At 31.7% G+C, this 11,873-nt stretch overlaps 1 protein-coding gene and 1 long non-coding RNA gene across 9 annotated transcripts; both read left to right on the top strand.

Annotated features, from left to right (window-relative positions):
• The first annotated feature begins 2,471 nt into the window (after positions 1-2,471).
• Positions 2,472-5,298, top strand: LOC111890353 (uncharacterized). 6 transcript variants are annotated; one of them, XR_006184911.1, is made up of 7 exons: positions 2,472-2,536; positions 2,725-2,798; positions 3,080-3,780; positions 3,925-4,033; positions 4,217-4,606; positions 4,696-4,735; positions 5,013-5,298. It is a non-coding gene; the product is annotated as an uncharacterized LOC111890353 (long non-coding RNA). The 6 variants fall into 6 exon arrangements; XR_006184910.1 differs by lacking the exon at positions 2,472-2,536 and having other exon boundaries at positions 2,555-2,798; XR_006184909.1 differs by lacking the exons at positions 2,472-2,536; positions 2,725-2,798 and adding an exon at positions 2,881-2,993.
• A 1,942-nt stretch (positions 5,299-7,240) lies between these two features.
• Positions 7,241-9,561, top strand: LOC111890386 (homeobox-leucine zipper protein HAT14). 3 transcript variants are annotated; one of them, XM_023886515.3, is made up of 5 exons: positions 7,241-7,722; positions 7,810-8,126; positions 8,241-8,320; positions 8,396-8,690; positions 9,168-9,561. In XM_023886515.3, the coding sequence occupies exons 1-4, from the start codon at positions 7,341-7,343 to the stop codon at positions 8,664-8,666; spliced, it is 1,050 nt and encodes a 349-aa protein (XP_023742283.1). In that variant the 5' UTR covers positions 7,241-7,340; the 3' UTR covers positions 8,667-8,690; positions 9,168-9,561. The 3 variants fall into 3 exon arrangements, with proteins under 3 accessions (XP_023742283.1, XP_052621512.1, XP_023742277.1); XM_023886509.3 differs by having other exon boundaries at positions 7,242-7,722; positions 8,396-8,707; XM_052765552.1 differs by lacking the exon at positions 9,168-9,561 and having other exon boundaries at positions 8,396-8,934.
• Positions 9,562-11,873: the final 2,312 nt, after the last annotated feature.

Raw genomic sequence — 11,873 nt, 5'->3', positions numbered from 1 at the left:
CACAAATCAAAGTATAATGAAACATGTTCCTAGGTAACAAATAAGTAAACTAAATTTTGGACCTTCACTCTTTTGGTGTTGAAACCTTCTTTCCAGGACCTTTCTTCTGCTAAAAATCGCCTTTTGGAACCTCTTTCTCTAGCCAAAAGTCTCTTCCATTCGTAATGACCAAGAGTGCATAAATATCCTTAAAAATCCCGCGCCACGTCGTGGCTATCTCTGCCACGTCGTGATCCCCAAGTTATCCGTATCGGGCAAGGACTCTTTCTTCACGTGATCTTTATCCTCTAGAATACTCATGCCACGTCGTGGTTATCCATGCCTCGTTGTGGTTTTAGCAATTTCCGTGGATTTCTTCATCTCTTGTGTTTCAAGTCTCCAATGTTCTATATATTGTCACTTCTAGTCCCTTTCTTCGAAAATACTTCTAATTGACTGCAAATAACAATTTAAAGTCATAAGTATTATTATTCTAAACATATTATCAACTTATTAATAAAAATGTACTTAAATATTGCCTAAAAATATGTATAAATATGGCAATATCATCTAATATTTTATTTTTACGCTTAGTTTTATTCTTAATTCATTTAAGTCGCACAATTAAGCACAAAACACATAATAGTCAAATAATACATCTTTGTTATTTCAAGACGGGTTACAAAGGTTAACCTAGACTATTACATTGACATTAATGACTAGCCCAGAAACACAGGCGTTATAATGCTTTTGCAGGGTGTAATGGTGACATGGATGGAACCTTGCAAGTCTAATAGGTTGAAAGAGCTTAAGCCTTATCGGTTGTTAGTTGCACGAACTTTCTAGATGGTCGTGTGATATGTAGTTCATGTATACCTCTATTCTCTAATTTAATATGCTTATATTTTATTCAAGTTAATTTATAAAAGTAATTTACTTTACTAGACTATTAAACACACTAGGCAGTGTACCTAATCGTGCAATAGTATAGCAATGGTAAGAATGAGTGCCGAACATAAGGAACGGTGTTTACATTGCTTTATTTTACTATTGACTAATTAATAATTAAATTAAAAGAGTGGTTGTTTTCCTAGTTTTGCATGACTAGATACTTGATTTACTAAACTAACTCGAAAATTCACTTAATAAAACTAGCACAAAAACTAAGCAAGTAACAAGTATGAATTACCAATGTGAGAAAGAGACTTTTGTTCAGCTTCGGATTTGTTGCTATTATGGTTGTTTCATAGAAGTGCAATGGATTTAGTTTCTTTGGCTACCGATTCCTAAGATGACCAAATTGGTATTCACCAATTTAATCCTTTAGCAAACTAGCTTATTTATTCGGTGATCAAGCAGACAAACTTACAAGTTCACTAGTGTTCGGTTCGAGTTGCTTAGACTTATAATTAACTGACCAATTAAATTTATTGATTCAATTTTATATATGATTTATCGTCATATATTGGCTCCTATAATTTTTTACTCATTTTTCTACTTAACCCTAGGTTTTAATCAAAACTCTAGTCCTACAATTTTGCAAATCACAAGATCATAAGATTCAAATTCAATTAAGAAAAATAGTCATTCTAACCTAATCAAATTCAGCAATAAGCAGATAAAAAGCAGTTATCAAAAGTACTTGAGGTTCTTTAATAAGCAAAAGTCAACAAATAACCAAATAACTAAATCCTAACTATGAAATCAACCATGTTTAGTCAACTCATCCTAGCTAAATGAAATTCATGAGTGTTTAGCTCATGATTTCAGCAAACAAAGTCATAAAATCGAGATTCAAAAGTAAAGACATAACTATTCCTAATGAAAAATCGAAAATTAGAGTTTAGTTGCCTTTGATGGGTGTGGTGGTTATGGTGGATCTTGGTAATGGGTGGTGGTGGTGGTGATTAGTGGGTGGTGGTGGGTGGTTGTTGGTGGTGATGATGTATGATGGTGGGTGGTGGTAGTGAGTTGTTGGTTGTAGTGATGGGTTGTTTGTAGTGGTGGTGGTTGGTAGGTTGCAGGAGGTGGTGATTGGTGGAAGGTAGTGGTCGTGGGTGGTGTTGGTGTAGCTTAGTGGGTTTTTTAATTGTTTGGAACTTTTTTTATTTATATGAATATTATTTTATATTTTTTGATTTAATTACGATAGTGCCACCTTGCAAATTAAAGAATGATTTTTGTTCTCAAATGTTCTCGCAATAAGAAATGTTCTCGATTGAACACTCCGATATATATATATATATATATATATATATATATATATATATATATATATATATACCATCTTATAAAAAGTTTATCAATGTGGGCCCCTTAGATTTTAAGACAATGTCTTAAAATTCAAGGAAACGAAATCTGAACCATCAAATATGGATTGAACGGTAAAGATTATTTTGTTGTAGATCCATGTGAAATGCTTATATCCAATCACAATAAAGTGTTTAATATGTACAAGTATTTAGACATTACATACAACCCAATAAAACTTCTTTTACTCTTTCTAACATCTCACACGGATGAATCACCTGGGGAACTTTAGGTGGCATTCTTCCAGGTATCATTCAAATTTTTTTTGAAATCTTCTTTTCACATTCTCTCTCTCCCACAAAACCCTAGCTTTCAAACCTCCCACCACCATGAACTGGTGACAACCGTAAACCATCAGATCATCTCCCATATGCTTGCTATGAGTTTTTCTTTATATTATTGTTTTTCATGAGTTTGATTTGTGGTTATATTTAGTTTTTTACAGATCTGAACACTTGCAATCGCCTGAATATTCACAGGAAGACCTTATTGGATCCTTCACCACAAAGGTCTCTCTCACTAAACCTTCTTTCTATCTCGCTTTCTCTGGATTTTGATGGCAATCTTTGTGGTGTATATAGCGTGAAACGTGAAACCCAACGGCGATCAAACCCCCATCAACCGACAATTTCTATTTTTTTCTTCTAGCCACATCCTAATGGCATCTCTCAATAACGATGACGACCCACCATCTTCTTTGCTAGGTTTCTAGACAACATTAAGCTTCATCACTGTAATACAAAGTACATGAGAAACCACTAAATGCATCCTTCTTCATTTTTGTATTTAGGTTCCGATCTCTATCGCTGTCACCATCGGAACACCACGAAGCATAGATCTAAGACCACGTATAATGAAATCACCGATCTTTTCTTTTCTCCCGCCTTCAAGGTTCACCTGCATCGTCGTCGATCTTCATCTGTCGATCTAATCCTTCAACACCGATCTCTTTCCTCTACGTCGATCTCTTCCCTTACGATACTCATCCAGTTCCTTTTTTTTTTGTATTCTTTTGTTGAACGTCTGAAATCCTCTTGCTAAAAGTCATCTTAAATCTGAAGTCAGTTGTTTCCATCGGAAAAACCAGAAAAATGTCCACTACCACTCGCCGCCTCTCACTACCAAAAAATAAATTGGCCACTTTTAGTCTAAACTTCTGGTAACATATTTCTCATGTACAAGTTTTGTTGTTATTGTGGTCCTGGGAGTATATCCTAACTACAGGTGCTATTTTGATACCATTTTTCGGTCTATCCCCACTTAGAAGTCAATATATCTCACTCACGATGCCTCTGTTATCCTCTCTATTTACTGTGGCTTAATGCCTTATGGATGTTGCTGCATGTTTATTTGTTTAGACAGAAAGATGAAAATTTTTAAGATGTGTTTTCATGTGATTCATCTTAGGAATCATTCCCAGGGTTTCTATCATTCCAGGGCAACCACGAGCTCGGATCTTACATGATTCATCATAGTGAATGCTAACTACAGGTATCTTATGTTCTTACTTTATATCTATAATATATTATACAGATCTTTGATTTTTATTTAAGTTAACTTAAAGGATCATATTTCCTGTTTTTTGTTCTTAAATTGTGATGGCACGTTCTTGATTCTTCTTTTAATATCTTCCAGATAAGAAAGCTTCATAGCCTTCTGAACTTTTTAATGATCTTAAAGAGATGGTTGTTTCATCTCCCAATGAAACATGTGCATACTCTGAGATCTTCTGGAAAGTTGAACAGTGAGCGTTCATGATCTATTCTAGAGATGTTTTTATTGTTACACAATTTGCATGGCTTTGCTAATGTTAAATAGTTGTTATATTACATCATTTCACTTATACATTAAAATAATTACTTTAGATAGTCCTATAATTTACTCAATTTGATTACGTATTGATTACATATTGATATTGTTTTGGCAGTCAACCATTTGAACAATATAAAGAAAACTGCAAAGGATGGTAATCTGATTCCATTATATAGGTTTGCAGACCAATATTTTAGAATTCTGCAATGTGAAGGTATATTTTTTTAAGTGCAATGTTCTAATAGCTGCTTGAAAGTACAACGTTGTAATAAAAAGAATTGACAAATTTCCAGTTAAAGTATAATGGCTCTAGGCACAATAGACTATGTCAATAATGAATTAGATAACTTTATGTGAATATGGGATGGATACATGTGGCTCTGGCTTGGTAACCTATCATGGTTGTTTGCAGGTTCAAATAATCTACGACCGGTCAAATCTTAGAACTTTTGACTAATGTGATTATTATTTACAGTCAATGCGATCGTCACTGTTAATTATTTAGGTACAAGGGATGTTTTGAGCAATGCGATTATTATTTAATGTTTAATTGCACTATTTCATTTACGCTTATCTTAAAATGAATTTCCACAGGTTATGCATGAGGCTGGATCAATATGATTATGTATCCAAGGTGAGGCTATGAGCCAACTTATTTTGATTTGGAGTGGAATTTCATTGCAATATGGTTGTATTGTGTTTCAAGAGATGATTGGTGATTTCAAATGCCTTATTACTTACAAAATGCATGCTTTGTGCTTACCCCTATAGGTCTAGCCCTGTTTGTACAATAAGCCTTTTTATACTTCATTTTGATTTAATGAATCTTTTTTTGAAAGAGACCGAAGCCTAGGCAAACTTGATTTAATGAATATTTGAACCGTTTATTTGACATTTTTTTTCTTCTTCAGGTACAAGTGTACCTGTGTTCACATTATGCTAAGAAAGCCCTTTATGTACTACACATGCGATGGTTCATCTTGTTTCAATGTGATTGGTTTTGCATCCAGGATGGTTGAACCAAGCAAACAGACTAGAGATGTCACATGCATGTTGGGTGTTAGTTGAAATACATTGATAGTTAGGGCACATTATTGTTATTTTAGATAGTATCATAATTGTATAAACTTAGTGACATTGATTTCATGATTTGTAACATTGTTAAATGTAAGAAATGACAATTTATTTTAATTTATTATACCATCATACTTTCTTGTATTTTGATTACAACATTACTCTGAGAATCTACCTAGATATAACAATGTGAATACAAAACAAAATCCTCATCTCTATAATAATATATTATTCAAAGTATATAGTTTTTTTTTTTTTTAAAAAAAACATAGTATAATGTTATTATTCGGTTGATTCTAACCTTATTACCCTTTTTTTGGTGAATATGATGTTAACATGTTTTGGTTGGATGAAAAATAAGACTAAATATCTCATGGCCTTGCGTCGATTGTAAGTGATGGGGATGCTTGAGAAATATACACCATCAAGATGACATTGATCAATAGAATTTAAATTGTCCATCAAAAATCATTTTTCTTTTAAGAACATTTTCCCTTATGTATTCTTCTAAATTTTTTGTTAGCTCACAAAAACAAACATTTTAAGATTGAAACTCTTTTAAAAAATTTCTAACAAATATGCATTTTGGATTAATATTTCTAATTTCATAGTTTGGAACCAAAGCATTCTTAAATACATCTAGCTTTACAATATGATTCATTATTGTATTATTTAATATGTTAATAGCAATATTAATTTTTTAAGAAAATAAATGTTATAAAGTAAAAGAAGTTTATATGAAAACAACAATGCTTAAAATAAATGGTAAATTAAAATTATAGTATGTTGTATAAGTAAAACAAGTTTAAAAAGATAATAATTTAAAGTAAATAAAAGAGGAAATGGAACCCTTTAATTATTTTTATTTTCTTCTTAAAAAACGAATTTCTTAGTATATCCGAACCAAAACCGAAACCGGACCGGTTGGAACCGGATAGTGGTGTTCGATCAGGTTTTCGGTTCTTAGTTTATGGTTTATTTGGTTTTCGGTTCCGGATCAATTTACATGTCTATCGAAAAGAAATAAATTTCTGTTTTGAAATTATTCACCAACCCTAATTCAACTCCCGTTCAGGAATTTTTCATCATCTGTTACATTAGCCATCTGTTGCATCGTGCGGGTACACTACTAGTGTATATATATATATATATATATATATATATATATATATATATATATATATATATATATATATATATATATATATATATATATATATATATATATATATATAGGGAAGAATTATATAGAAAATGAATGATTAGGGCAACAAATATTTGAACCAATGAAAACATGAGAACACATCACTTCCATAATAACTTCCACAATACATTACCTGTGAAGAAAGAAATGGACACGTGTCATTTGATTATTGGTTCCGGTAGATGTTGTCTTAGTTATTTGTTTTCCATAGAACTCATTCCTATATATATATATATATATATATATATATATATATATATATATATATATATATATATATATATATATATATATATATATATATATATATATATATATATATATATATATATTCAGTATCATAGTCGAGTAAAACAAAATGATTAAAATAATTAAAATGATTAAAAGAATTTTTCTAATTTTGTTGTATTTGACTCGATTAAATGTTTAATTGTTATTTAGTTCAATTATTAATATTTTTTGATTTTGACTCCGTAATTAATAATAGGTTATCATCAGATGTTGACTAGACATTGATTCAATAAGTATATTATAACTTTTTTAACAAAAAGCCAAATCTTTACATTATTATTATTATTATTGTTATTATTATTATTTTTATTTTTATTTTTATTTTTTTGAAATATTGCTATTAAGAGTTATGGTATTAAAAGTTATAATCTTTTTTAATAGCCTTTTGACTATTAAAACAGAAGAATAGTTTGTAGGCTAAAACGGTATTTTTTTTTTCAATAAAACTTTAAAATTATGCATCTACAATTTAGGAGAGGAGTGATTAATAGATTAGGTAATCCAAATATTCTTACTTTATAGTGAAACGTTTTGTTTACGAAAAAGCAAACAAACTGTAGATTAAGTCTATAAATACCGTTTCTGCAATATTCATTACACCAACCTCAAACCACCCCCACCCATCCCTTCTGTCTGGTGGATAGTATTTTCGTTATCTTTCAGATAATATATGGAGCTAGGGCTAGGCTTAAGCTTAGGTAACAAGTCATGTAAAAAGTTTCATGGGATTACTACAAAAATCCCAGCTGCAGCCCCTACTTTCCCTTCCGCCGCCGACAGTAGTAGTGTAGGATTCTGCATGGCCTTAACGATCAACGCAATATATGGAACTAATAAAAAACGAGCTAACGATGATAGCAACAAAAAAGACGATCAAACTACTTTCGAAGATCTAGAGGGTTTGAAAGAAAGCCCAAGAATCAAAGCAATAATTGATGGTAGAGAAAAAGTCTTGCAATTGAACCCTCCTCTTCAGCTTGATCTTCTTCCTGTCCCTGATCATACCCTTGTTAATCGTCATGCTCCATCATTACCATGGTCTTCTGATAATGGTTTATCTCTCACATAGCTAACCACACATAGTCAGAAATTCAATAGCCTTTAAAGATAAATAATCGTGTACTTTTATAATATTGCAGGGAATTCCCATGGGGGTTCATCCGAGAATCTCCTTGCCGCTACAGGATTTGATGTCAAGAGTACCCCACCGGGAACCATGGGGACAGAAGAAGCAACGTCATCTCTCCGGCTGGATTTTTACAGTTCTAGTAGAACTGCAAACGTTTTGAGAAACAAGAGCTTCGAACTGATAAACGACGTGGTGGAGATGCAGAGAGGCGCTTCTAGAGCTAGCGATGAAGATCATAATGGGATTTACAGAAAAAAATTGAGACTTACGAAACAACAATCTGCATATTTGGAAGAAAGCTTTAAAGACCATTCTATTCTAAATCATGTAAGCAAATAACCACTTTCATCTTTAAATAATAAGTTCAATGAATTGCAGTCTTATATTAAATAGTGTTATATTAAATCCAACGGACTAGCAACAAAATTTTCTTACTTTCAGAGACAGAAGCTTGAACTAGCAAGACAACTTAATCTAAACCCACGACAAGTCGAAGTCTGGTTTCAAAACAGAAGAGCAAGGTATGGTTTTTGACTGGATACTAATGAGTTTCAGACTCTCGGTTGATATAAGTATATTTCAATGATTTCCTGTAGGACGAAACTGAAGCAAACAGAAATGGATTATGAATACTTAAAAAACTGCTGTGAGACATTAACGGGAGAAAACAGAAGATTACACAAGGAAATTCAAGAACTTAGGGCGTTAAAGACCACTTCAAATCCATTCAATCTGCAACTCCAACCTACCACCCTCACCATGTGTCGTTCTTGTGAGCTTGTGGCTGCTACCACATACACCATCACCCCAGCTCCTCCAAGTACCAAGTTCCTCAACACCCCACTGTCAGACAACTCCAGTCACTAGCCTGAACCAGTTTCCGGAATGAAGGTGAGAGAAGTCAGAAGGTATTATCTTTATCTAGGAGAAAATCCCATGATTCATATAAATGATCATCATTTAATGATGCTACCACTAAAACAAAAAAAGCTCCTATCTTCCATGATAGAATAGCTTTTTCTATTTGTTTTTTATGAGTTTGTATATGTTGTTTAGTTATGATACCCATACAATTATTAAAAGAGTTCATGAAAGGTTTTTAATAAACAAACGATTTAATGAATTATAGCAAAAAGTGAGATTCTATCTAAAAAAACTACTTAAAAAAACTTTGATTTGAAAAAAAAAAAGAGAAAAAAAAACTCATAGCTTTTTCAATTTTCAAAAGATATTTTATTTAAAAATATTATGAAAACTCATATTATGGATGCTTTGAATTTGGTTTATATATATTATAGATCTTCCATTTTCACATAAATTACTTACACGATCATATATTCTATATGTTTTCCATTTTTTGTTGAATAGCCAAGCACTAAACAAGATTAAAAGATTGACTAGCAAGAAGCTATGGGAAAGGTAACCTACATGATAAAGGGAAGCAATAACACCAGTCTAGCCAACTAACACGCCACAAACCCTTTTGTAATGGGTGTTGCCAAAAGAACCCCATGAATGTACCGAGGTCAACCGCACATAGGAGGTTCACTTTGTTTACTAAAATCATCTTCAATGGAATAGATTGATACAAAATCATTTTATTTACTATATATTTTTTTTATCGTATTAAACTTTATACTCTATTAAGTTTTATAAGGTTTAATGAATTGTCAAATTATTTATCATTTTTTTAGTTATTGTTATTTTTAAAAAAAGGAAAATGACTCTTGAGGGTAATTAACTTTTGCGTTTGTACTCATTCGGCCTTTTTTTTTTTTTCTAATCAATATACCATCGAACTTGTTGTTTGCGTTCACCATAACCCTTTTGACCGGCTTTTGACCTGTGATAGCCGGTCAAAGAGTTCTGGTGAACACAAACAACAAGTTCGATGGTATATTGAGTACAAAAAAAAAGGAAAGGGACCAAATGAGAACGAACTCAACAGTTGGTTACCCTCCTGAGACATTTTTCCCGAAAAGTTAAATGAAATTAAAATTGCAAAATTATCAAAGACTGCAACCTTCTTTGGCTATAATGTATATGAAGAGCTTTTCAAAGGGGTAACCATGTTAAAACATAGTCTATGTTATGCTTATTGTGGTTAACTGTCAATATCTCTCTGTAAAAAGATATGACTGTGTATGAGAGGTATATTTATCAGCATAAACGTTTACCTCAAGGTATATTTTTGGTGATGTGTCTATAAAAACAGCATGATATTGTACATATTGATGTTGTATCTTATCTCATTAATTCGATCTTAAAGTAAGTAAACTCAAAAATCACAGCACTTGTGATTCCACTCGTTTGTAGACTTGTCTACAATCCATGATACGATAAATCATTTGATTGGAAATATAAATGTAGTCAAGAAATGCGTCTGCTTCGTCAAGATTCCCCTAATAAATATTCAAGTGCATTACAAAGTTGTACGTGTATGAATAATGTTCTTTTGTGAGTTATATATTAAAGAGAATCAATAATGAATCTCATAAAGTCATTAATATTAGTAGGAGATGACGTGGGATTTGCTGTAAATGAGTAAAGAGAAAATGAATCAAAAGGGTAACCAACTGTTGCATTTGTTCTCATTTGGTCCCTTTTTTTTGTACTCAATATACTATCGAAGTTGTTGTTTGTGTTCACCATAACCCTTTGACCGGCTATCACAGGTCAAAAGCCGGTAAAAAGGGTTATGGTGAACACAAACAACAAGTTCGATGATATATTAAATATAAAAAAAAAAGTGACCAAATGAGTACAAACGCAAAAGTTAATTACCCTCAAGAGTCATTTTCCCAATAATTAATTAGCATGAAATTAAAAATTAAAAACTAAAATTAATATATATATATATATATATATATATATATATATATATATATATATATATATATATATATATGTATATATGTGTGTGTGTGTGTAGTTTTAAAATGTGTAAAGCGCCCTAAAGCGCTAAATCCTTTAGGGATTGATGCGCTAAGCGAAAACGCTCGCCTAGAGCACACAATGCGCTCCAAATTGAATATATATATATATATATATATATATATATATATATATATATATAATATAAAAATACTTATAAATACTTAAAATCTCATAAAAGCATAGTTGTAGCGTATTAAATCTTATGTACTAATAAGTTATAACTAGAAATTGTCTAAACTACAACAAATAACGTATGAATTATGTGTATGACTTAACAGTTAAGTAACACAAGTTAACAACTAACAACTTAACAGAAAACATATAAATAATATGACCAAAGTTCATACTTCAGACTATCATAGTTTATAGTTTCGAACTTGAGAAGAGAATAGAATATGTAGATCAGTATAACGGAATGGAAGTAGAAAACATTCGCATAGTCGATTTTCGATTACTTGGAGAAGATGAGTTGGAGCGATGATACGATTTACTCAGTTTTGTGTAATTGTATTTACCGCACCGGACAATATTGATTCATCGTTTCTATCCTTTTTTTTAATTTATATAAACCTATTGGAACACCTAACTTAATTAAAACCCATTTTCTATTAATTACCCTAAGCGCTATTAAACACTGAAGCGCAAAGCGGGAAAAAGCAGAAAAGGCGACCGACTAAGGGAATCGCATCGCATCTCATTACTTGAAGCGCTTTAGGTCATTGCTTGGGCGCCTAGCGCATTAAACGCACCTAGTCAACACTTTTTTAAACCAAGTGTGTGTGTGTGTGTTAGGAGAGAATTGTAGAGTTCAATGAAGATTTAATTCTTCATTTTATCGAATCCATGTTATTATCCCAAAATGGGGATTTTGAGTTTAATGAAATTAAACTCTCCTTAAACCGCTCATTAAATTCCCATTGGAGATGGCCTAAGGGCATCTACAACGTATTGAACTTCATAGAGTTCAACAGATTGCTACATCATATTTCTATAATCCATATAACTCTATCATTTTTTTCCCTACAATGCATTGAACTCTATAAAGTTCAATAGAATGTTACAAAATGTAATTTATAGTAAATATTTAAGAATTAAAAACTTTTCTTTTTCCCATTGAAGAGTTCAATGACCATTGAA

Source organism: Lactuca sativa, chromosome 7 (assembly GCF_002870075.4).
Source record: "Lactuca sativa cultivar Salinas chromosome 7, Lsat_Salinas_v11, whole genome shotgun sequence".
In the NCBI taxonomy this organism is placed as follows: Eukaryota; Viridiplantae; Streptophyta; class Magnoliopsida; order Asterales; family Asteraceae; genus Lactuca; species Lactuca sativa.
Note: the sequence above shows the minus strand (reverse complement) of the source record. Positions and strands in the feature narration are given on the sequence as shown.

Coding starts and splice junctions, on each gene's coding strand:
- LOC111890386 (XM_023886515.3), top strand. CDS start 7,341: ATGGAGCTAGGGCTAGGCTTAAGCTTAGGTAACAAGTCATGTAAAAAG. Junction 7,723..7,809: donor ACCATGGTCTTCTGATAATG/GTTTATCTCTCA, acceptor ATAATATTGCAG/GGAATTCCCATGGGGGTTCA. Junction 8,321..8,395: donor TTTCAAAACAGAAGAGCAAG/GTATGGTTTTTG, acceptor GATTTCCTGTAG/GACGAAACTGAAGCAAACAG.